Here is a 22,794-nt window from a genome sequence, read left to right as displayed (position 1 = left end):
GGCCGAGGAGCCTCAAATTATGCCTCTGATAACTGTACCTTTGGTGGTTCTAAAGATTATGTATTCGAGTTTATGTAGGTTTCACTTAATAATTCTAAAAACAAAACATACAGTATTACACACCCATTTAGAGGCGTTATGTTTTTAGAGTTACTTGGATTTTCACCTCTACTCAAGCACCAACTACACGGGAGGCCAAGGACCTTTTACTTCATTTTACAAATTTTGCAGAATAATTAAAAACATATAGAGAAATTGTAATTTAGAAAAAATACATTATGTAACTAAAATAACTAGTATTAATTCTTTATGAAAATGGCCCTAATTGTGTCTTCTATTTCAACATCAGCAATAGAGACATGTACTGGTAAAGGGTACTCTTAAACATAAATATGTGAAACCTTAATTGTCTAGGATACTGAATATGCTCCTAATATAATATGAAGGTTAACAATGAGAAAACAGAGGAACTTCTCTGCCAACACTTCAGAAAAGTACGAGGAGTATCCACTCCCATTATAAAGGTGTATGACTCCCCACTCTGCTCCACAAGTTTAGTGTGTTTCCTATTTAAAACATACCTTCTATTTATTACACTGATAAACTTCCTTGGAACTAAGATACGTGCTAGTCCTTTTTATGTTTGTTTGTTTGTTTTACTTTTTTTGGCAAGGCTATTTTTAGTATACATATTACTTCTTCAATGTTGAGTGTTTTTCCCTTAGGGTATGTGCACACGAGAAGTGCCTTTTACGTCTGAAAAGACAGACTGTGTTCAGGAGAAAACAGCTGCCTCGTTTCAGACGTAAAAGCTCCTCCTCGGATTATGCGAGGTGTCTGTGACGCTCGTAAATCTTGAGCTGCTTTTCATTGACTTCAATGAAGAACGGCTCAAATTACGTTGCAAAGAAGTGTCCTGCACTTCTTTGCCGAGGCAGTCAATTTACGCGTCGTCGTTTGACAGCTGTCAAACGACGACGCGTAAATGACAGGTCGTCTGCACAGTACGTCGGCAAACCCATTCAAATGAATGGGCAGATGTTTGTCGACGTATTGTAGCCCTATTTTCAGACGTAAAACGAGGCATAATACGCCTCGTTTACGCCTGAAAATAGGTCGTGTGAACCCAGCCTTACGCAATGCCACAATGTCTTCTTCCTTATGGAAGAATTTAGCTGATAGATTTCTCTTTACAAAACAAAAGACCATGAAGCTGTAGGCTTTCTTAGGGAATAACTGACCTTTTGTCAGGTGTTAACTACAACATAAATGTGAAACTGCAAAGTAGCACTAATCCAGTGCAAATATAGAGACGTTTGGCATTTCTTGCACATGCAAAATGTAAAATTAATGATGAATTGTGCTTAAACTTTAATCTCATCTAAGTATCCTGGAATCCTATCCTATATCTAAGAAGACAGAAAAATACTCAATATCGGACAAGGCTGCCTGGATATTACTTACACACCCTCACAGTGGACTAAAGAAAATACAATGTAGATACAGTACAGACTTGCCATGTGTGTGTGTGTGTGTGTGTGTGTGTGTAGTGCGTATGAGTGCCTATATGTAGTGCACATATATGCCTGTATGTAGTCAGTGTGCGAGTGGCTGATTGTTGTGATTATGTGTGGTTGGTTATGTATGTATGTAAGTGTGTTTGTATATTTATGTCTTTGTGTATGACTGTATTTTTTGTGTACTGTATTTCAAAATTATCTAGAGAAGAAAGCAAAAAACGCACGGTGCCACATAGTGCAGATCACCAAAAGTAATAGAATAAAACAGAGGAAAGTCAATTGAGCTCACCTCTTGGCGTTGTGCTAGTACAAGCACAACGCTGTTGTAGAGTTATAATGAAATAGGTATCATTAGACCGCTGCAGCCAGGTGGAGGTGGTTGCCTCTGTAAAGTATTTTCAGGAAGATAAAATTGGTGGACCATAAACGGCGATGCTGGTAATAATAAAGGTAGAAGCAGTTCCAGTGTTTTGAAATACAAAAATAAATAATTTATTGCAAAAGAATACGTTTTTCATCGCTGAACCAGCGTCTTCATAAGGCCGAGTGTGCAGTGCCATAAAACAGTCATTTCATATAGCCAATGTGCTCACATGCATAAGAGGTTTGAAAAAAGAACTTCACTCAATGCAAAATAGACCACAATTTACATTTAAAATGTTAATACTTCAAACAAATAAAAGTGCAAGTACACTAAATAAGAGCCAAGAAGGTACATAGAGTATACAAAGTAAAATAAAATAAAACATATGCCTAAGAATGGGCACAAGGGCGTTGGTGACCCAGTGGCATAGAGCATACAGACGTCAATGCGGGTGGACGCTGACTTTACCGTATTGCGATTAAGTGCTGCAATACATCATATCAGAAGGAAGAAGAAAAAAATTAAAATATAGTAAAAGGGGTTCTGATAGAATCCCATTGTGTTAAAATAGGATGTTATTGTTTGGAGAAAGTTTTAATGCTATATCAACAGGAAGTGGGCAAAGAAATATCGAATAGAAACAGCACAACAATGGTCGACATAATGAAGGGGTTACTAAAGAAATTAATAAAAATATAAATAAACGATGCTGCATAATTAGAGAACATAATGTGTGAGAGAGCAACAAGTACAAAAATTGTAGTGTGATGATGCCAAGGGCCAATACCTGATTAGCAAACAATTATATATATATAAAGATTAACCCCTTAGTGACCAGCCCATTTTAGGCCTTAATGACCAAGCTATTTTAATCGTTTTTCTATAGTCGCATTCAAAGAGCTATAACGTTTTTATTTTTTCGTCTACATAGCTGTATGAGGACTTGTTTTTTGCGGGATTAGTTGTGCTTTTTAATGGCACCATTTATGGGTACATATAATTTTTATATTAACTTTTATTAACCTTTTTGGGGGGGATTATAAAAATACCCTGAAATTCCGCCATTGTTCTATGCGTTTTTAAATTGACGCCGTTCACTATGCGACGTAAATAACATGTTACCTGTATTCTATGGGTCGGTACGATTACGGCGATACCACATATGTGGAGGTTTTTTTATGTTTTACGACTTTTGCACAATAAAAACACTTTTGAACTAAAATTATTTGTTTTTGCATCGTCGCTTTCCAAGAGCCGTAATTTTTTTATTTTTCCATCAATGTAGTGATTTTTTGGGCTTGTTTTCTGCGGGACAAGACGTAGTTTTGAATGGTACTGTTTTGGGGTGGATGGGACTTATTGATTCATTTTTATTATGACTTTTTTGGGGGGCAATGGAAAAAAATTGCAATTTCGCCATGGTTTTTTGTGTTTTTTTTTACGGTGTTCACTTTGCGGTTTAAATTACATATTAACTTTATTAATGGGGTCATTACGGTCGCGGCGATACCACATATGTGTACTTTTTTTTTTTTTTTACACTTTTACTAAATAAAACCACTTTTTATGGAAAAAAATGGTTTTATTTCTTTTTCTACTGTACTTTTTATTAATAATCTTTATTTCACTTTGATGACTTATTTTATTAGTCCCACTAGGGGACTTTACTGTGCGATCTTCCGATCGCTGCTATAATGCTTTGGTATACTTCGTATACCAGAGCATTATTGCCTGTCAGTGTAAATCTGACAGGCAATCTGTTAGGACGTGCCTCCGGCACGTCCTAACAGGCATATGTCCAGGGCAGACCTGGGGGCTTTTATCAGGCCCCCGGCTGCCATGACACCCCATCGGAGATCCGCGATTGCATTCGCGGGCCGCCGATGGGTGACAGAGGGAGCGCACTCCCTCTGTAAACAAAGTTAAATGCCGCGGTCGCTATTGACGGCGGCATTTAACGGTTTAAACGGCCGCGATCTAAGTAAACTTCGATCGCGGGCGTTGGAGCAGGAGCTCAGCTGTCATCAGAAAAGGCGTCAGCCTAGCCTAAAGCCCATTAGTGACTGACGTAAAAAGGCGTATTGGTGGTCACTAAGGGGTTAAGCAACAATAGCCATTCGACATCAATCAAGTGACGTTTCTGTGATATCGTTAAGGCCTTCAGGGTGCAAGCATGCTAGATTATAGATCCAATAGTTTTCTCGCTGTTTTAAGTGGGGGAATCTGTTGGCAGTACCTGGAGGAATTTGTTCGATGGGTGTAATGGATATATTGTCGAATTTACAGTTATGTTTTAGTGCACAATGCCTCGACACACTCTGTTTGAGGTATCTATTATTCACATTAGAACGGTGCTTATTAATCCTGCATTGTAAGGGTTGTGTTGTTCTACCAATATATTGGAGATTGCAGGGGCATGTCAATAAGTAGACCACATAGTCGCTCCCACAATTAAGGAATGTTTTAATGTGGAAGGATTCAAGGGTGACGGCAGAAGTGTATGATGTGGTTCTATGTGATATATTATTACAACAATAGCACCTTGAGTGACCACAACGGAAAGAACCACAAAGTGAGGGGAACATACTAGGTTTTTTGTTGACACTTAATGGCTGATACTATTTGGGCATTGAAAGGAATGATTATGTGCGTCATGTGTGGTGCTGCTATGTTGGTATTGTTTAATACAATTATTTGTAAAAAACTTCAGCCCAATGCAGTGTAGCGTCCACAGCCGTGGACCGTCAGGATTACTCACCTCACGACGGCCGCCGCCATGGATCTGTGAGCACCGGCCCGCATCTCCTCCCCAGGAGACGCCAGCACTCACTTCTGCTCCATTCTGCTGTGTCCCGTAGGGTACGTACCCACGCTCCTGCCCGACCTTAAAGGGCCAGCGCACACATGAAAATAATTATCAATTAACCCATGATCACCCTGGACTATAAAAAGGGCTCTGCCCTTTCCCCCATTGTTGTGTTTACCCGTGTTAGTCTTGCAAATGATCCCTTAGTGTTATCCTTTTCCCAGTGTTCCCATACCTGTTACCTGTATCCCGTGCTACCGTTGTTCCTGTGCCTTAGAAAGTTGGAGTCGTGTTGTGCCATCGGTCATGCCTGCTGTGTTATATCATGCCTGGTGTCTGCTGCCAAGGTCCCATCTGAGCCTAGCTGTTCTGTTACTACTGTCTGAACTGCTACAGGTACCCCTGTGCTTGGACTATTTAGACATTGACTTGGTAGACTGTTTGGCCAGCTGCTATCCTGCTACGGTGGTACGGCCCAGTGTGTCCACATACCCACAGATCGTGACATGCAGCACATGTGTGAAGGTTTGATAGTCTGACTAAACAATTGTGCACAGTATTTTCCAATAGGGTGTGTGTTTTGCGTCTGAGAATTGTTCACCTCGACTTTCTAAGGTGAAAAGTGGAGGACAATGTTTAATATGACTTCATGTGTTTGGAAGGCCATGCCCCTTTCTTAATGACCCTTGTAGATCCATTTTACTAATTATGACATTTTGCACAGAGATTTTGACTTTAAAGAACATGCAGGACTACAGAAAAAATTTGGTACAGTATTCTACAAATTCAAACACATTTTACATTTGCAACATGTTTTTTGTATTAGTTAAATGTAATTGTTAAATACTTTTGTGTCAAAAAAGACAAAAGTCTTTTTGACACAAAAGTATTTAACATTTCATATTGTCTCTGGCTAACACGGTACTACACTATTTTTTACTGTACTTCGTTAAATGTAATTGAAAACTTTCGCAATTCATCAAGTAAAAAATGTACCTAAAATAATTCACAAATACATCCGTCATACATTGACTTATATGCCAATATCAGCATTTGGTAAACAACATTTTTTCTTAACAGGAGATGTACAAAATTAAGACTTCAGTTATAAAAGACAACAAACTTGCACAGTAACCATGGATTTTGAGAACTTCCAGCACATAGGTCACACACGCTTTCTATTCTCAGAAAATACTCCAAAAATGGGGTTCAGGGAAATGAGGTAAAAAGTAAATATTAGTTATGCAAAATGTAACACATAAATGAAATCTATCAATAACTGCACTTTTTAATAAAAATGATCTTGTTTATATTGTTTTTTTAATGAGTTCAAAAAGTTTGTCTTATAGACCAAATGTATTATGAATGTTAAAGAGGCTGTCACCACATTATAAGTGGCCTATCTTCTACATAATGAGATCAATTTTCACCAAGTTATGTCCTATTTTAGCTTTATGCTAATGACTTTCTTAATGCCCAACTGGGCGTGTTTTTACTTTTGACCAAGTGGGCGTTGTGGAGAGAAGTGTATGACACTGACCAATCAGCGTCATACACTTCCCTCCATTCATTTACTCTGCACATCATGATCTAGAAAGATCACTATGTGCAGTCACATACACACACATTAACATTACTGAACTGTCTTGACAGTGAATAGACATCACCTCCAGCCAGGACGGGATGTCTATTCACAATATGTAAGAGATAAGCCACTTATAATGTGGTGACAGAGCCACTTTAAGAAGAAAGCTGTATCTAATAATGTCTAGACATTGATCTTCAAAATAAAGCAGACTTTTTCATCTCCAGGGTCACAACATCACCCGAAAGTTACATTTTGTTTAAAAATTTTTCCAGGGATGATAATAAAAAATAAAATACAGATTTTAGCATATCACTCAGGCATTCAAAGTGAAGGGAAGGTTTTCGTCCAATCATGCTGCTCAGAAGTGTATGTGAACGTCAAAAGGAGCCTGATCCTAGGTGACATTTGCGCAATTAATTTTATTATAAAATTTAAAAAAAATAAATATTTTTTTTGTTGTGGGACAAGCACAAGTTATAGATTTTTTTTTTCAATTTTATATATATAATACCGTTCAAAAGTTTAGGGTCACTTCGAAATTTCCTTATTTTTGAAAGAAAAGCACAGTTTTTTTCAATGAAGATAACATTAAATTAATCAGAAATACACTCTATACATTGTTAATGTGCTAAATGACTATTCTAGCTGCAAACGTCTGGTTTTTAATGCAATATCTACATAGGTGTATAGAGGCCCATTTCCAGCAACCATCACTCCAGTGTTCTAATGGTACATTGTGTTTGCTAACTGTGTTAGAAGGCTAATGGATGATTAGAAAACACTTGAAAACCCTTGTGCAATTATGTTAGCACCGCTGTAAACAGTTTTGCTGTTTAGAGGAGCTATAAAACTGACCTTCCTTTGAGCCTGTTGAGAATCTGGAGCATTACATTTGTGGGTTCGATTAAACTCTCAAAATGGCTAGAAAAAGAGAGCTTTCATGTGAAACTCGACAGTCTATTCTTGTTCTTAGAAATGAAGGCTATTCCATGCGAGAAATTGCCAAGAAACTGAAGATTTCCTACAGCGGTGTTTACTACTCCCTTCAGAGGACAGCACAAACAGGCTCTAACCAGAGTAGAAAGAGAACCCTAACCCAGCTGCACAACTGAGCAACAATACAAGTACATTAGAGTCTCTAGTTTGAGAAATAGACGCCACACAGGTCCTCAACTTCCAGCTTCATTAAATAGTACCCGCAAAACGCCAGTGTCAATGTCTACAGTGAAGAGGCGACTCCGGGATGCTGGCCTTCAGGGCAGAGTGGCAAAGAAAAAGCAATATCTGAGACTGGCTAATAAAAGGAAAAGATTAATATGGGCAAAAGCACACAGACATTGGACAGAGGAAGATTGGAAAAAAGTGTTATGGACAGACGAATGGAAGTTTGAGGTGTTTGGATCACACAGAAGAACATTTGTGAGACGCAGAACAACTGAAAAGATGCTGGAAGAGTGTCTGACACCATCTGTCAAGCATGGTGGAGGTAATGTGATGGTCTGGGGTTGCTTTGGTGCTGGTAAAGTGGGAGATTTGTACAAGGTAAAAGGGATTTTGAATAAGGAAGGCTATCACTCCATTTTGCAACGCCATGCCATACCCTGTGGACAGCGCTTGATTGGAGCCAATTTCATCCTACAACAGGACAATGACACAAAGCACATCTCCAAATTATGCAAGAACTATTTAGGGAAGAAGCAGGCAGCTGGTATTCTATCTGTAATGGAGTGGCCAGCGCTGTCACCAGATCTCAACCCCATAGCTGTTGTGGGAGCAGCTTGACCGTATGGTACGCAAGAAGTGCCCATGAACCCAATCCAACTTGTGGGAGGGGCTTCTGGAAGCATGGGGTGAAATTTCTCCCGATTACCTCAGCAAATTAACAGCTAGAATGCCAAAGGTCTGCAATGCTGGAATTGCTGCAAATGGAGCATTCTTTGACGAAAGCAAAGTTTGAGGGAGAAAATTATTATCTCAAATAAAAATCATTATTTTTAACCTTGTCAATGTCTTGACTATATTTTCTTGTCATTTTGCAACTCAGTTGATAAATATAAGTGTGAGTTTTCATGGAAAACACAAAATTGTCTGGGTGACCCCAAACTTTTGAACAGTAGTGTATATATATGCATTTAACTTATAATAATAATAATAATAATAATAATAATAATAATAATAATATAATTATAATCTTTATTTATATAGCACCAACATATTCCGCAGCACTTTACTATTCAGAGGTGTACATGTACAGACAATATCAGACACTACATAGTGATAAACTAATAAACAAAGTAACAATTCAAACAAGAGGAGTAAGGTCCCTGCTCGCAAGAGCTTGCAATCTATGAGGATCTAAAATGTAAAAAGTGCTTTTATTTCAACGTAATGGCGAAATAAACAAAAAAGCAATCCCACAATTATTATTTACACGTTCAGTAAGGACATTAATAGATGTGATAAGTATTTAGGCTATTACGAGTATGAGGATACCTAATATGTACATGTTTGTTACTTTTTATAGATTTTTATTTGTTTTCTTAATTAGTGTTTATTGTATTTTTTTATTTTTCAACTATATTTAATATTGTCACTAACTTTACATTTGTTTTTAGTCCCATTAGGGAGCTTTTTCTTTCTATTATGTACTGGCATTATATACATTATAATTCATTTTGTCTGTACATAATAATAATAATAATAATAATAATAATAATAATAATAATAATAATAATAATAATAATAATAATATTCCCATGAATCTGTTAGGGTATACATAGACTATGCCTTAACAAGCAGTATCACAGGACAGTCCAAGGGACATTTTTTAGGGTGCAGGCTGTCTGTGTGCACAATGAACCCTGGTATTGTAATGCCAGGGTACACTAATGAGCCACAATAGGAACACCCTCCCTTTTTTAACTGCAATCATCAATGATCATGATGCACTGTGCTGTACCTGCAAGATCACCATCATGAGTCATGTATGCCAAAATGTAGAAAGAGCATAAGCATAAATATGATAAAATTTGATCAGGGTTTATCAAACATTTATTTATAATTTATAGAATTTTTGTGTGATTTCTATTGAAAGCTTCCAATAGTTACAAAAAAACCTGTTTGCAGAAGGCTCTTCTTGGTGTGATTTTAAAAAACTGTGATATCTACTCTGAATCAAACAGGTGTTTCACCACTTCTACTCCTCTCCTGACTCACACAAACAAACAAACAAACAAACAAACAAACAAACAAACAAACAAACAAACAAACACACACACACACACACACACACACACACACACACACACTGAGGTAGAGATACTGCAGCTGCATCCCCTCCTGCCTGTATTCCATTTAGTGTTTTACATTAGACTGCATTTTGGGTGACAATGAACAGCCTGCAGTCAGGGATAGAGGGATTAGAGGCTGCTTGAAAGATAGGAACATAGCACTTTTATGTATTTACATGTACTACTGATTTATGCAAAAACAAAAGTTATTAACATTTAAATTGCATGGATCTTCTTCTAGATAACACCATACAGTAATAGACAGACCTAATTCTGCTAGAAGAAACCTCCAATCAATATCATGTTTTTGTGGTAAATACACTCAGATCACATTTTTGTATATGACTAAGTGGACTATGATCTCCAGGTTTTGATACCTTGTGTTGGTTGCTACCTCTGCAACCCTTACAGCTATGTCACTGAATAGAGGAAACTTAAAACAGTACATTTATTGAAAATATGTGATTGTGGAGAACAGCCAAAGCCAATTTTTTTTTACGTTTTTTTAAACATATGCAGATGATAATAATGAAAAATGCATGCGTTTTTCTGGTGCATCGTTTTCATTAACTGGGTTTTTTATGTAATTGAGAAAACATGGTGGTGTTTTGTGTCCTAATGAGGGTGCTTTCACATGTGCCGTTTGAATTCCGTTTTTAATGCAGTTTTTTTAAGCCAAAACTAGAAATTGATTAAAAAAAACAGTGAAGTAGAATCTTCCCTATATAATTCCCCGACCTTTACTATTCATTCCTAATTTTGGCTTCAAAAGCCACATAAAAAGTAAATAAAAAAGGCAAGTGTGAAAGCACCCTTATTAAGACATAGAACTACGGCATATTTTCTCAATTACATAATAAATCTCAATTAATTAAAAAGTAACATCAATTAAATAGACGCCCTAAAAAAACACATGCAATTTTCATGACTAGCATCTGCATTTGTTTAAAAAACCCTCAGTCTGCATTCAAGAATAATTTACTTCGAATTAAGACTATCATATGAAACTTATGGTTACTAAATACGTTTTAGGAGGTAAAGTTAAGGACAGTCAGGATCGGGATAGAGGAATTTGTTTTGAAAAGTGGTTACTATGTTGTCATAATGATTTAAATTAGTTTCTCTTAGATCATCTGCTAAATTTTGCTTATCTATGTGAACTTTAATCTTTGTAGAATCATCAAATCTCCTCTTACAATCACCAAACAATGTTAAAAACACAGGAAGGAAAACCAGTCCATGTATCATACCGAATGCAATAACAAGGAAAATGATCTTGAAAAAAGTTCTGAAGATGTAACTCTCAGCCGCAGAAAGGGCTATCACTCCCAGGATGGTGGACAATGCACCCTGAACTATAGGATAACCAAGAGAATGTAACGCATCAATTATCCTTTCATTGACTTTGGTTTTGTGGTTAGAGACGAACGCATATGTAATGTGAGCAGAGAAGTCTACAGAGAATCCAATACAGATGACAAGGTTGATCATGGAGATGGAATCTAAGTTAACATCCCAGTAAGCCATGAAACCTGTAACACCCACTATAATAGACGCTATGGTGAATGTCACCCACAAGGAGCACAGAGGATTTGGAATTAGCAGGATTGAGATCACAAACATGGCGCCTGCAGCAACTCCGACATTCTGTATAGTGTTATCTATGATTACGGCATATTGGTCAAAATATATAAATGCTGGATGATAGACAAGAACCGGGATCTCACAGCGCTTTGCAGTATCTCGGACTTGATTTAACATGTCTCTTTCATCCACTGCTGAAGTAACATTTACAGTCTGGATGAAGAAACGAGAAGCTCTTATAGCTCTTGCCTGAATCTCCACATCTCGTTTATAATCTGGAAATAGAGTAAATAATATCGACAAATTACCAATAAATTTGCTTTTGTCACTGATGTTCAAGTTCATCTGGTTAGCAATCTCTCTGTACACACTGAACCAAGACTCTGAGAAAGACTCACTAACATAAGAATTATTTATAAATGACTCCAGACATTGGTCAATTTTACTGTGGTCATTTAAATCCCAGTATGAAACCTCCTCAGTCACCACAACCATAACTCTAGGACCGAACTCTGAAAAATATAAATCATCATCGTCGTAGAAGGAACGAACATAAGAACTATCAGTTGCTAAATTTCTTAAGTCAATTCCTTCCTGAACCTGAAAACAGCCGTATATACTGCTGGCCAGATATCCTCCATACAGAAAAACAACAAGGATCTTGGTCCAGATGTTTGTGAGGAATGGGCCATACTGCTTACGAAAAAACCCAGTGATGGGATGATCAGTCTCTTTACCAGTGGTTTGGCTGTATCCTCCTCCAACACAACACATGTTGTATGCAGAGGAACGGTCATCATCTTTTTCTTCTTCCACCTTCTTACAAATGAACCAGTGCCTGTTACTCTCCTCTCTTCTACCATTAAGAGCTAAGAAAGCCCCAAAGCAAGTGACGTTATACAGAAAACAGAACAAGATGGCAGTCCCAGTGTATATACAAAATGACTGCACTGACCGGAAAGAGGTCAGAATCCCAATGTAGAAAGCTAGAACATCTGTGAGTGTTGTGATTGTTATGGAGACAGCAGCTTCAGCGTATGTCTCAGCCATTCTTTCTTCAACTTTATTCTTCACTTTAGTTTGTTGCCAACTGGAAATCATAATGAACATGTCATCCACCCCGACACCTGGAAAAAACAGTAGTAAATCCCATAAAATATTTCAATATAATATTTACATAATAACGTTTAAAAAGATAATAAATGTTATTGAACAAAAAGATAGTAACAAATTGACTTTGTAATAATAAATGAAACAAAGAATTCACAATTATATAGTTTCCTTCTGTGGAAGTACGATCTTACATTTATCACTACCCTAACCCCTTAGTGACATCCGTCGTACATGCATGCCAGATGTACGCCACCCCAATATGGGACGGGCTCAGGAGCTGATCCCGCACAATAGGAAGAGGAGCTGACTGTTTCAAACTGTGGCATATGACTGAGGGAGGGGGCTTCCTCGGTCCCCTGATCACCCTGTGACAAAATCTTGGGGTGCCAAATGGCTGCCGTGGCACCCGGAGGTCTATTGAAGGCCTCCAGGTCTGTCATCTGTTCTGTATTATTAAGCCTTGCGAGATTATAGTAGGGAACAGATAAAAGCACTACACTGCAATAAGTATTGCAGTGCATTGCAATGAGCGATCTTGTGATCGCATGGTAAAGTCTCCTAGGGGGACTAAAAAAAAGCAAACAAATGTTTTATAGAATTTTTTTAAATATTAAAAAATAAAAACGAGCTAACTAGTTGAAAAAAATGTTTACATTTCTCGCAAAAAATAATGTAAGCAATAGAAAAAAATGGAAACAATTGGTATCATTGTGTACATAAAAGTCCAAACTACAGTAAACGCCATAGAAAAAATAAATTTACAATTTAGAATTGCTGTTTTTTGGTCATCTTGCATCCCAAAAAACGTAATAAAAGTGATCAAAATGTCCTGAGTACCCTGAAATGGTACCAATATAAACTGCAGCTCACCACTGAAAAAAACAAGCCCTCATACCACTCCATCAACGAAAAAATAAAAAAGTTATGAATCCCCAACAAACATCATACAGCAAAATGGAGGAGAGGGGAAAAACTTCTACCATTCAACATCAGAAACTGCGAGAAAGTTATAAGAAATGTCTTTTTGAGGTTGTTCCTGCCAAAAGGGGCAAGACCAGGTATTAGAGCCAATGGAAAGGAAATGGCATAGTTGTGATCTTTTTGTTGAATAAATTATTGCAAAGTTTGTTACAGATTTTTTTCACTTAATTACATAAAATTTATCTTTTTAAACTGTTGTATGAAGATCAAATATTAATTTAAAAAAAACTTTACACAGGGTGTCCTTGCATTTTAACATGACTGTAATTAGTATTGAATTAAAATTGCTTTTTATATTTATTTAATTTTTAGGTTTTATTCATTCAGAATTTCACCCTCATAATGCCTCAGGATGGGTAACAGATTTTATTTACTGTGGGAGGCATTTGCTCTTGTGTTCATCACTTCCCACTTGCCTCCCCAGAAGAGAGGAGAAGAAAAGTGACAGCTGGTCCTTTGGACATATTTCTGCCTCAAAATAAACAGTTGCCTCTTTTTAATCCTATTTTCAGGCACTGACTTGACAAACCAAACCAAATATTTTTACTATACAAAACCTAACTACTATAATACTGCCTGTGATGGCCAAAACTAAGGATCTGATTGGTAGAAAGGTCATATTTGACTGGAATTACAAGTAACATGTTTCTATTTCTTGCTACTTCCTCATGAAGATATTTAGAAACTTACCGAGTATAAGAAACGGAGCATTTCCAACAGTAATGACAAAGGGTACTCCACATAGTAACAGCAGTCCAAAACTAGAGAGAACAGCCAATCCAGAAGAAATTACTCCAAACCCAGCAACCCAGACTTTATTTCTAACACAATCAAATCTGTAAGGCAATTACATTGAAAATTTAGATAGTTGCAAGGCAAAAATTTGATGTGTCCTGTTTAAAATGTAACTACAGCTGCATTACATAAACAGTATAATGGTATCAGCATGACAGTTGATAGATGAAAGAGTTTGATCAGACCCCAGACCAGACCCCCTAAACATATGAAGTCCCCAGACCACCTAAACAAATTCAGACTCCAGAACAGACCGCCTTAAGAAATAAAGACCCCCACCCAGACCCCCTAAACAAATATAAACCCCACACCATAGCCCATAAACAAACATAGACCCCAGACCAGACACCCTAAATATACGCAGACAAGACACCCTAAACTAATACAGACCCCAGAAGAGACCCCCTAAACTATTACAAATACAAAACCAGACATCAGACACTTATACTAAGCAGATCACCGTAATGTCCGTGGCTGCGAGTTCTCCTACAATAATCACACCGTTCTGCATTGTCTATGGCCAGTACCCAAAAATTCCTCTCCCGGTGCCTGATACTTCCGAGGTACCTGCAGCTGCTACCACTCAGGCTGGGAGGCTGAGGAGTGGGAGAACCTATCACAGCCTGGCCAGACAGTTCTAGCTCCCGCCCTTGGTCTATGTATACCTTCATTTTCTGCTTGTCCTTTGCCTGTGATTGTCTTGTTTTCCTGGCTCTGCTGTTCCTGATATTTTCCATTGACAGCTGCTTCATATTGACCCTGGCTTGTTTGACTACTATTCTCCTGCTCTGCTTTTGCTACCACGTACTCTCCTGGTTTAACTTGGCTCGTTCACTACTCCTGTTGCTCACGAGTTTGCCGTGGGCAACTGCCCCACTTCCCTTTCTTCTGTGTACCCTGTCTTGTTGTCTGTCGTGCACATATTGAGTGTAGGGACCATCGCCCAGTTGTACGCCGTCGCCTAGGATGGGCCGTACAAGTAGGCAGGGACTGGGTTGCGGGTAGATTAGGACTCACTTGTCCGTCTCCCTACCCCGTCATTACACCCTTCGTGACAATCACACTCTGAATCTCTCCTCCAAATCATTGTAATTATTATTATTTTTTAATAAAATTGCACCCCCAAATCCTTGCTACAATATGGCGCCCTAGTGGGTTGCGTTACCCCGCCTACCCCTCGTCCCAGCCCTGTATTGCAGTGTACTGCTGTTAATTTTTTGGCTTTACGGACAGTTTTACCTATTTGTATCACAAGTTGCAAAGTCTGTGATTTCAAAACTCTTCTTCTTAGATTTCAAAGTGGACACAAAATTTTGAAATGGTTACATAACAAAACTAGAAAATAAAGGCAAAGGGAATGAGAGCAGGGGAGAACCCTGTTCTCAGTAAGAAAACAATACACATTCTGCAAGAAATACAAAAACAGCGGGAGCTGTAACAGCATATAATATACAGGAGAACAGGAGCACACTGGCTCAAAATGTCATATACAACTGAGTCAATTTAGAAAGGGGGAAAGAATCACCATCCATCCCATCTCCGAGGACAAAACAATCCACTCCATGGAATAAGACTATGCACTCAGCAAGTTACAATATCAGTGGACCAGGATAGACTTATACTCTGGAGTATCTTGGTACACAATCCAGTAGTGCCAGGTACGAAGAAACACCTCATGACGGTTAGTCAACTGAGAATTGAGGTCCTCCATGTGCCACAGATGTTCCACCTTTTGATACCAGAGCTTGGGAGAGGGGGGTTACGGACATCTCCACAAAGCAGGTATGCAAGCCGAGCACCATTGACCAGGTGTATCTAATTTTTGTAGGTCCTAATGGGAATTTCGCTATAAGAAAACAGGAAGAATGCAGATGTGAAGGGGATAGAGAAGTTAGGGAAGGTGGAGGTAATTCTCCAAACCTGTCAAAAAGGTTGCAATACCAGACAGTACCAGAAAGTGTGAAGGATGGTGTATTCGGCATTTTGACGCTGTCAACATGTTGATTGGATGGTAGGTATCATGGCATGCAGTTTAGCCGGGACACGGTACCATCTAGAGAGAATTTTGTATCCAGCTTCTTGGATGCGGCTTGATATAGATGATTCATGGGCAAGACGATATAGTCTCATTAATTGAGATTTAGAGAATTATAAATTCAAATCTTCTTCTGATTTACTCAGGAAGGAGGGTGGAGGCTGTGAAGGGGGATACCAACATGGAGGACAAGGTATGTCTCACTGGACCATGGTTAGTACAAAGAAACTCTAATGGCGTTTTGACGTGAGCAAAGGAAGATGGGAATGTTAGGGAAAGAAGAAAGTGATAAGGTTGATTATCTCTCCAGAATCCTAAAGAACATAGGTCCAAAGTAGTAGTTAGAGACTCCAGAGAAGGCCAAGAATGCCCTACAAGAAAATGAAGGGCTCGACAGCAACCGGAGGAGGCCCAGCATTGAAAAACAGGGTCCCTCAGACCTGGCTTAAATAAGGGGTGACCCAAAACCGGTAGCATTGGTAAGGGGCGATGCAATAGCTGCTGTTTTGCGATGGACCGTTTAATCACCACCAGCATGGGGGAGAAAGTACGATAGAACGGGGAAATAGGGGGGTAAGCAACCAAGGGATGACCTGAAAAAGAGAGGGGGAGAACTGAGACTCCAGGGAGACCAGTCTAGCAAGGTGGAAGGCCACAAAATAGTCGTGGATGTTAGGTAAGCCGACTCCACCGGCCTCTTTGGCTCTATAGAGAATCGTCTTTGAGATTCTACCGGTTTGTTGTTCCATGTAAACTTGGTGAATACGGTGGCTAAAAGGATCAGGAAATATGAATCGGGATGGCCTGTAGGACATATAGAATCCTGGGGAGGAGGTTCATGCGACCGAACCAGGTGAAGGTTCCATGTGAGCATCCATCCAGACTTGTATTTAAAGACTGAAGAAGCTGTGGCAAATTTGCCTGATAGAGACTGTGGGTAAGTTTGATCCCGAGCTATTGCAGTGTCAAAGGTGAGTATTTGAACAGGAAAGAAGAAGATAGTGAGGAGAGAGCCGAGAGAGTTAGAGAGACGTTGGGCGCCTCAGATTTCGCTTTCTTCACTTTCACTTTCTGTTATGTTTTACTTAATTACATGTTTTTGATTTTATGCATAGATGGAAAACTTTTGTAGAAACAGTTTTTTTTTAATTATTGATATAATTACTGGTTATTGAATATATAATATTCATCAGTTCTTTTTATTGTATTTCTAATCATGTAAGAATTGGTCGCATAGTTAGTAAAATTATATATGTCATGAATTGTCCTGCACCACAGACGGTTTCCTAATATTTGCTTCTTTTTATTGTCTCGCACAATATTAAATGCCTTTTTGACTAAATTCTGATTATAATTTTGGATTAATCAATGTTTCTCTATCACTGCAGATTTTTCTAAGAAGTCAGTCTCTTTGGTGCAATTCTTTTTATCCAATTGAACTGTCCCTTCAGGATATTGTTTAATCAGGGTTTGTGATTCCACCTAGAAAAATCAATATAATTATTGCAATCTGTTGGCTTAAAATAATCACATATGCCTAAAATCGCCCCCTCCATATAAATTTCCAAATCCAAAAAGATATTTGTTTCATTAATATCTGACATGAATGACAGATTAAATTTGTTGATTGATGTCAATTGAGGTACTGTATACATTTCTGTTTAATTTCTGTATAAAATTGATGTACTGCATACATTTCTGGAAATCGCTTACCTCCCTTTCCCGTATAACCAATATGTTATAAATATATGTTTTGTACATTCTTATATTAGAAAGATAGGGATTACACTGGGAATGCACCAGTTCATCCTCCCAAACTGCCTTGTACACATTAGCATAACTGGGGGCGAATTTCGCCCCCATCGATGTATCGGCTGTCTGTAGGTAACTTCCAAAATTACCAAAAATCATTTTTATTTTCCAGACAAAATTGTATTAAGTTCAAAATGAATGACGCCTGTTATCTGGGCATATACATTTCCTGATCCAATGTGAACTTTATAGCTTCTAAACCCAAATGGCGAGGTCCGCGCTGTGCTCTATTTTCATCAGTACCATAGACTGGAGCGGCCGCTCCATTCAACTTCTCCAGGCAAGTGGTATTGCCGCTGGTGGGAATGGGGAAAACGGGACCCTGTTCTGGTGATTAATGGACCAGAATACCCCTTTTAAAGATATTGAAATAAAAGATAACATGGTATTTTGCATATGTGACTTAGCATCACTATACACTTACATATCACACCATTTTTATTTAGACGCTATAAAATGCACATTGGATATGGGTATTCCCAGGGAACAGGCTTCATTAATTTTTAACTTAATAAAATTTGGTCTAGAGAAAAAATATCTTTGGTACGATAATGTAAATTACCTACAGACAGGTTCAGCAAAGGTGGCAACATTCGCTCCAGTTACAATAATATGTACATAGCAGTCTGAGAGGATAAACAAATGTATTCTCATCTATACAAGTGTACGTATTCGAATATAACATTTTCAAAGCTATATTGTTGACATACAGATTATATAAGAAGGCAAGATAAGCGATCTTCAGAAGTTTATACAGAACCTCAATTCTATCTAAGTCTATTTAATATGGTGCGAGATAATGAAAAGAAGGAAACATTAGAAAACCATCAGCAGGACAATTCAATACAAATACCTTTTTTCACAAATTATGAAACTGTTTCATACTTGACTAGAAATATAATAATAAAAAAGAACTGGTTCATAATAATTTAAAAAAAAACCTGTGATTGGTCCATCTCTCCCTGATAATCCCTTGAACATATACCACAAGGCAAATAATACAAAATATACAATAACCGGTAGTTGGTTTCGGAGGGTGTTCACTTCAAAATCTAATAAGGAGCGTTTTGAAATCACAGACTTTGTGAGTTTGAGCTAAATACTGGAGTGGCTATCAATATATCGGTAGGACTGGCCATAAATCAAAAATATGAATAGCAGAACACTAAAATAATATTAGGAAAGAAAAAATAGATCATAGTGTGTCAACCCAAACAGAATTATTATCCAGCAGGGTCTACTTTTAATGTTATTGAAGTAGTTCAATTAAACTGGAGCAGGGAAGATTTTATGAAAGAAAAATTTGTCAAACGGAGAGCTTTAAGAGACAAAAAGCCTTTGGAATTAAATATTCATTGTAAATTAAAATGTTTTGTATAATAAATTAAAAAAATGTAAGTTAAGGGTCCTCCAACAATAAAACAAAATTCTTGATATCAAAATGTTTGATATTGGGTTTCATACAAACTGCACTAAATTAAGTAGGTGTAAAAATATAATTTTATTAGGGTATCAACATGTGTAACACTGGACTTTATATAGATTGTATTTTAGTTGGACATTTTAGGAGACATACACAGAAATTATTTATTTTAAAGATATATAAATGAACTAATAATGATCTGTTTGGCGGTTCAGTAGAAATAAAGACTGCTATGTACAGGGTGGGCCATTTATATGGATACACCTAAATAAAATGGGAATGGTTGGTGATATTAACTTCCTGTTTGTGGCACATTAGCATATGGGAGGGGGGAAACTTTTCAAGCTGGGTGTTGACCATGGCGGCCATTTTGAAGTTGGCCATTTTGTATCCAACTTTAGTTTTTTCAATGGGAAGTTTTTCAAACTTATCGAGAATTTCACAAGAAAAACAATGGTGTGCTTGGTTTTAACGTTACTTTATTCTTTCATGAGTTATTTATGTCATTATGGGTGTCAGGTCATCATATACAGGGAGGTGTGTGGCATCATATACAGGGAGGTGTGTGGCATCATATACAGGGAGGCTGGTGTGGCATCATCTACAGGGAGGCTGGTGTGGCATGATCTACAGGGAGGCTGGTGTGGCATCATCTACAGGGAGGCTGGTGTGGCATGATCTACAGGGGGGTGGCATCATATACAGGAAGGCTGGTGTGGCATCATCTACAGGGAGGCTGTAAATAGTGTCTAGGTAAACATGTGACCTTCCTTTGGGTGTTTTCAGGGGGCTGGGACAAAAAAAGCCTGACCAATGAAATTCATCAGTTTTTTTAACGGCCATGAAAAACTGATGCAAAATGGATGTCAAACGGCCATTAAAAACGGACAGATGGACTGGAAATGGATGAAAATTTAGAGACACACTGATGCAAAATGGCCATGAAAAACTGACAGTTGATCAGTTTTAAGCGACATTTTTTTTCACAGTCGTGTGAATAAGGCCTTAACGGATGATAACTGGTGGTAACAAACAGCCTGTTTAAAAACACACTGAGCTGTCGGCTTTCTGTATGCTTTTTAAAATTAAAAGAGTTAATTATCCCTTTTTGGGGTCAGATGCCTGCCCGTGTTTATACACACACGGTGGTATCGGAAGAAGCAATGTCTCTTTAACAAGCGGTACAAGAAGTATCCCTTTTTGGGGGGTAACAGCAGGTTCAGTGTTATTTTAAAGAACAAAAAGAAAAAATGACAACAACAAAAAATATATTTATCTATATAAGTATATCTATATATATCGGTGCTGCTGGATCCATTTGTTTATCTCTATATACATGTATATATTATTTTTTATTTTACTTTTTTTCCGCAACTTCCACTACTATATCTACATGTGCCAGTGACAGTGTGCCTGATCATCCTGGAAAGTGAATAAGCAATGGCTTTTTACTCTAATTATTTGATAAAATATTGATGCTGTATAAATGCTGGATGCAGTACAATACCCCAATTTTTGGTGGCACTATTTGATATATGCAAAACAATGAGTGACATCAAGTCTATGGCGTCAGCAGGCAGCAGCAAGCTATAAGAACCAGGATTTAAATTTAAATAAAAATCTATTTATTTGAAAAAAATTGTCACTTGGACAGAGACTAAAGTAAAACGGTGAAGCATGAATGCTTGACGCAGCAAATTATGAAAATTTTTGGTGGCACTGTTAGATATATGCAAAACAATGAGTGACATCACTTCCGTGACATCTGTTTTCAGAAGGCAGTGGCACGCTATCAGCACCAGGATTAATATTATTGAAGAAAAATTATGGATGATGTGATGAAGATTAGTGATTCAGAAATTAATGTAAGTATTGTAAAACAGCAGCAGCACTCGCTCCTAGCAATGCATTTCCTGGTTAAAGGGAAGGTGTCATGATTTTTAATTTTTTTTATTATATTACTTTTAATAAAACATAAACAGAAATTGTGTTTATTAGTGTTGTCACTTAATACTTTTTACTGTATTCAAACTTTTACTTCTCTATGGGGGCTACCATTTTTTTTTCATCTTTGTATGTGTCGATTAACGACACATACAGAGATACTATACGGCACATACAACCCCATACAGAATGCGAATGGGAGCCGTTCCATTCTCAGAAGCGTACGCCGCTTCCACACAGACCAAAACGAAGCTCGTTTGTAGAGCAAAATCCGGCGCCATTTTCATTCCGGCCATATGTTCAACAAAGTGAAGGCACCAAGAATAGGAGCGTAGACTAGCGGAGGCGGCGGCGGCAGGAGAAGGTAATTTATGTTCGTGTATGTTTATGTTCGTGTATGATGTGTGTATTATGTTCGTGTATGATGTGTGTATTATGTTCGTGTATGTTTGTGTGATACTGTCTGCTGAGCCCTGTATCTAATCCTCCTACACTGTGCAGTCGCTCAGAAAATGGCGGCACACAGTGTAGGAGGTTTTAAGACATTCTTACCCCTCCTTCTTGTGGCACTAGCCAGAAGAAGGGAGGGGGGATTGTGTGAGGACACTAGAGGAGAGTGTGTCCACCCCAAATTTGCAGCATAAATAAATGAGGTTGCTTTACCACAGTGACCATTCTGCAATTTTGGGAACTGCTCCCTCTAGTGGCCAGCACATGTAAATGTTATAAATTAGAATCTAATTTATAATATTTCCTGACTTGTGAAAAAATAAAAAAAATTAAAACAATGTGTAATCACGCAAATACTAATTGTTTAACAGAAAAAAAAATTCTAGCGACACATTCCCTTTAAGCTGTTTATAGTGGGTATGACTCATATGACTGTCATCAGTGACTAACACCTATACCATGCATGATTGGCTGTGCTAGAGGCAAGGCTGCCTGAAATGCCTTATGGTAAATCAAGCTGGGCCGATGCCCAAGGTCATGCGATCCTTCTTCTCTGTCTTCTTGTCTTCTTCTGATCTGAAAAATGGCGACTGCCATTTTAAGCAATTCGTTCGGGATGAACCGCAAAAGTTTGAGATTTGAGAAAATCTAAAACTTTTGGGAAATTTCTAACTAATTAGACTTGTTTAAAATCGAATCGCTCATCTTTACTCGGGAGTAAATAGTAAATAAATGTTTGATAAAAGAGACTGTAGAGGCCGCCTGTTGGCCAAAAGCAGACACGTAATACAGACTTATGGAGATAAATAGCAGATACATGTGAGTAGAACTGTGAGACAACAGGAGTATTGGGAATAGAAATACAAATACTGAGGTCATAAATTAGGACTTTAGCATCGATAAAGTTAACATATATATTTTACTCAGATATTGGAATAGGGTGCATATTTATAATTTTGTAATGGTGGGATACAAAAATAATATGCATGCTAATAATTTATTTCAGATTTATTATTTATTATTTGGTACTGTATTGTTTCATATGTGTCAGGATGTATATGGATATTGTTATTGCAGAAGGACTTTTAA

The 22,794-nt window shown here is 37.8% G+C and overlaps 1 protein-coding gene across 1 annotated transcript in view; it reads right to left on the bottom strand.

Annotated features, from left to right (window-relative positions):
- Positions 1-10,609: 10,609 nt before the first annotated feature.
- The window catches only part of LOC142653010 (patched domain-containing protein 3-like), a 33,230-nt gene continuing 21,045 nt past the window's right edge, over positions 10,610-22,794 (bottom strand). Inside the window, exons 3-4 of the mRNA XM_075828717.1 lie at positions 13,937-14,082; positions 10,610-12,279 (exon numbers count right to left, since the gene is read on the bottom strand). Coding sequence (XP_075684832.1) covers positions 10,610-12,279; positions 13,937-14,082 — 1,816 coding nt within the window. The remainder of the gene's footprint in view (positions 12,280-13,936; positions 14,083-22,794) is intronic.

This window comes from Rhinoderma darwinii, chromosome 5, assembly GCF_050947455.1.
Source record: "Rhinoderma darwinii isolate aRhiDar2 chromosome 5, aRhiDar2.hap1, whole genome shotgun sequence".
Classification (NCBI taxonomy): domain Eukaryota; kingdom Metazoa; phylum Chordata; class Amphibia; order Anura; family Rhinodermatidae; genus Rhinoderma; species Rhinoderma darwinii.
The sequence above is the reverse complement of the archived record's forward strand: the minus strand, read 5'-3'. Positions and strand labels throughout refer to the sequence as shown.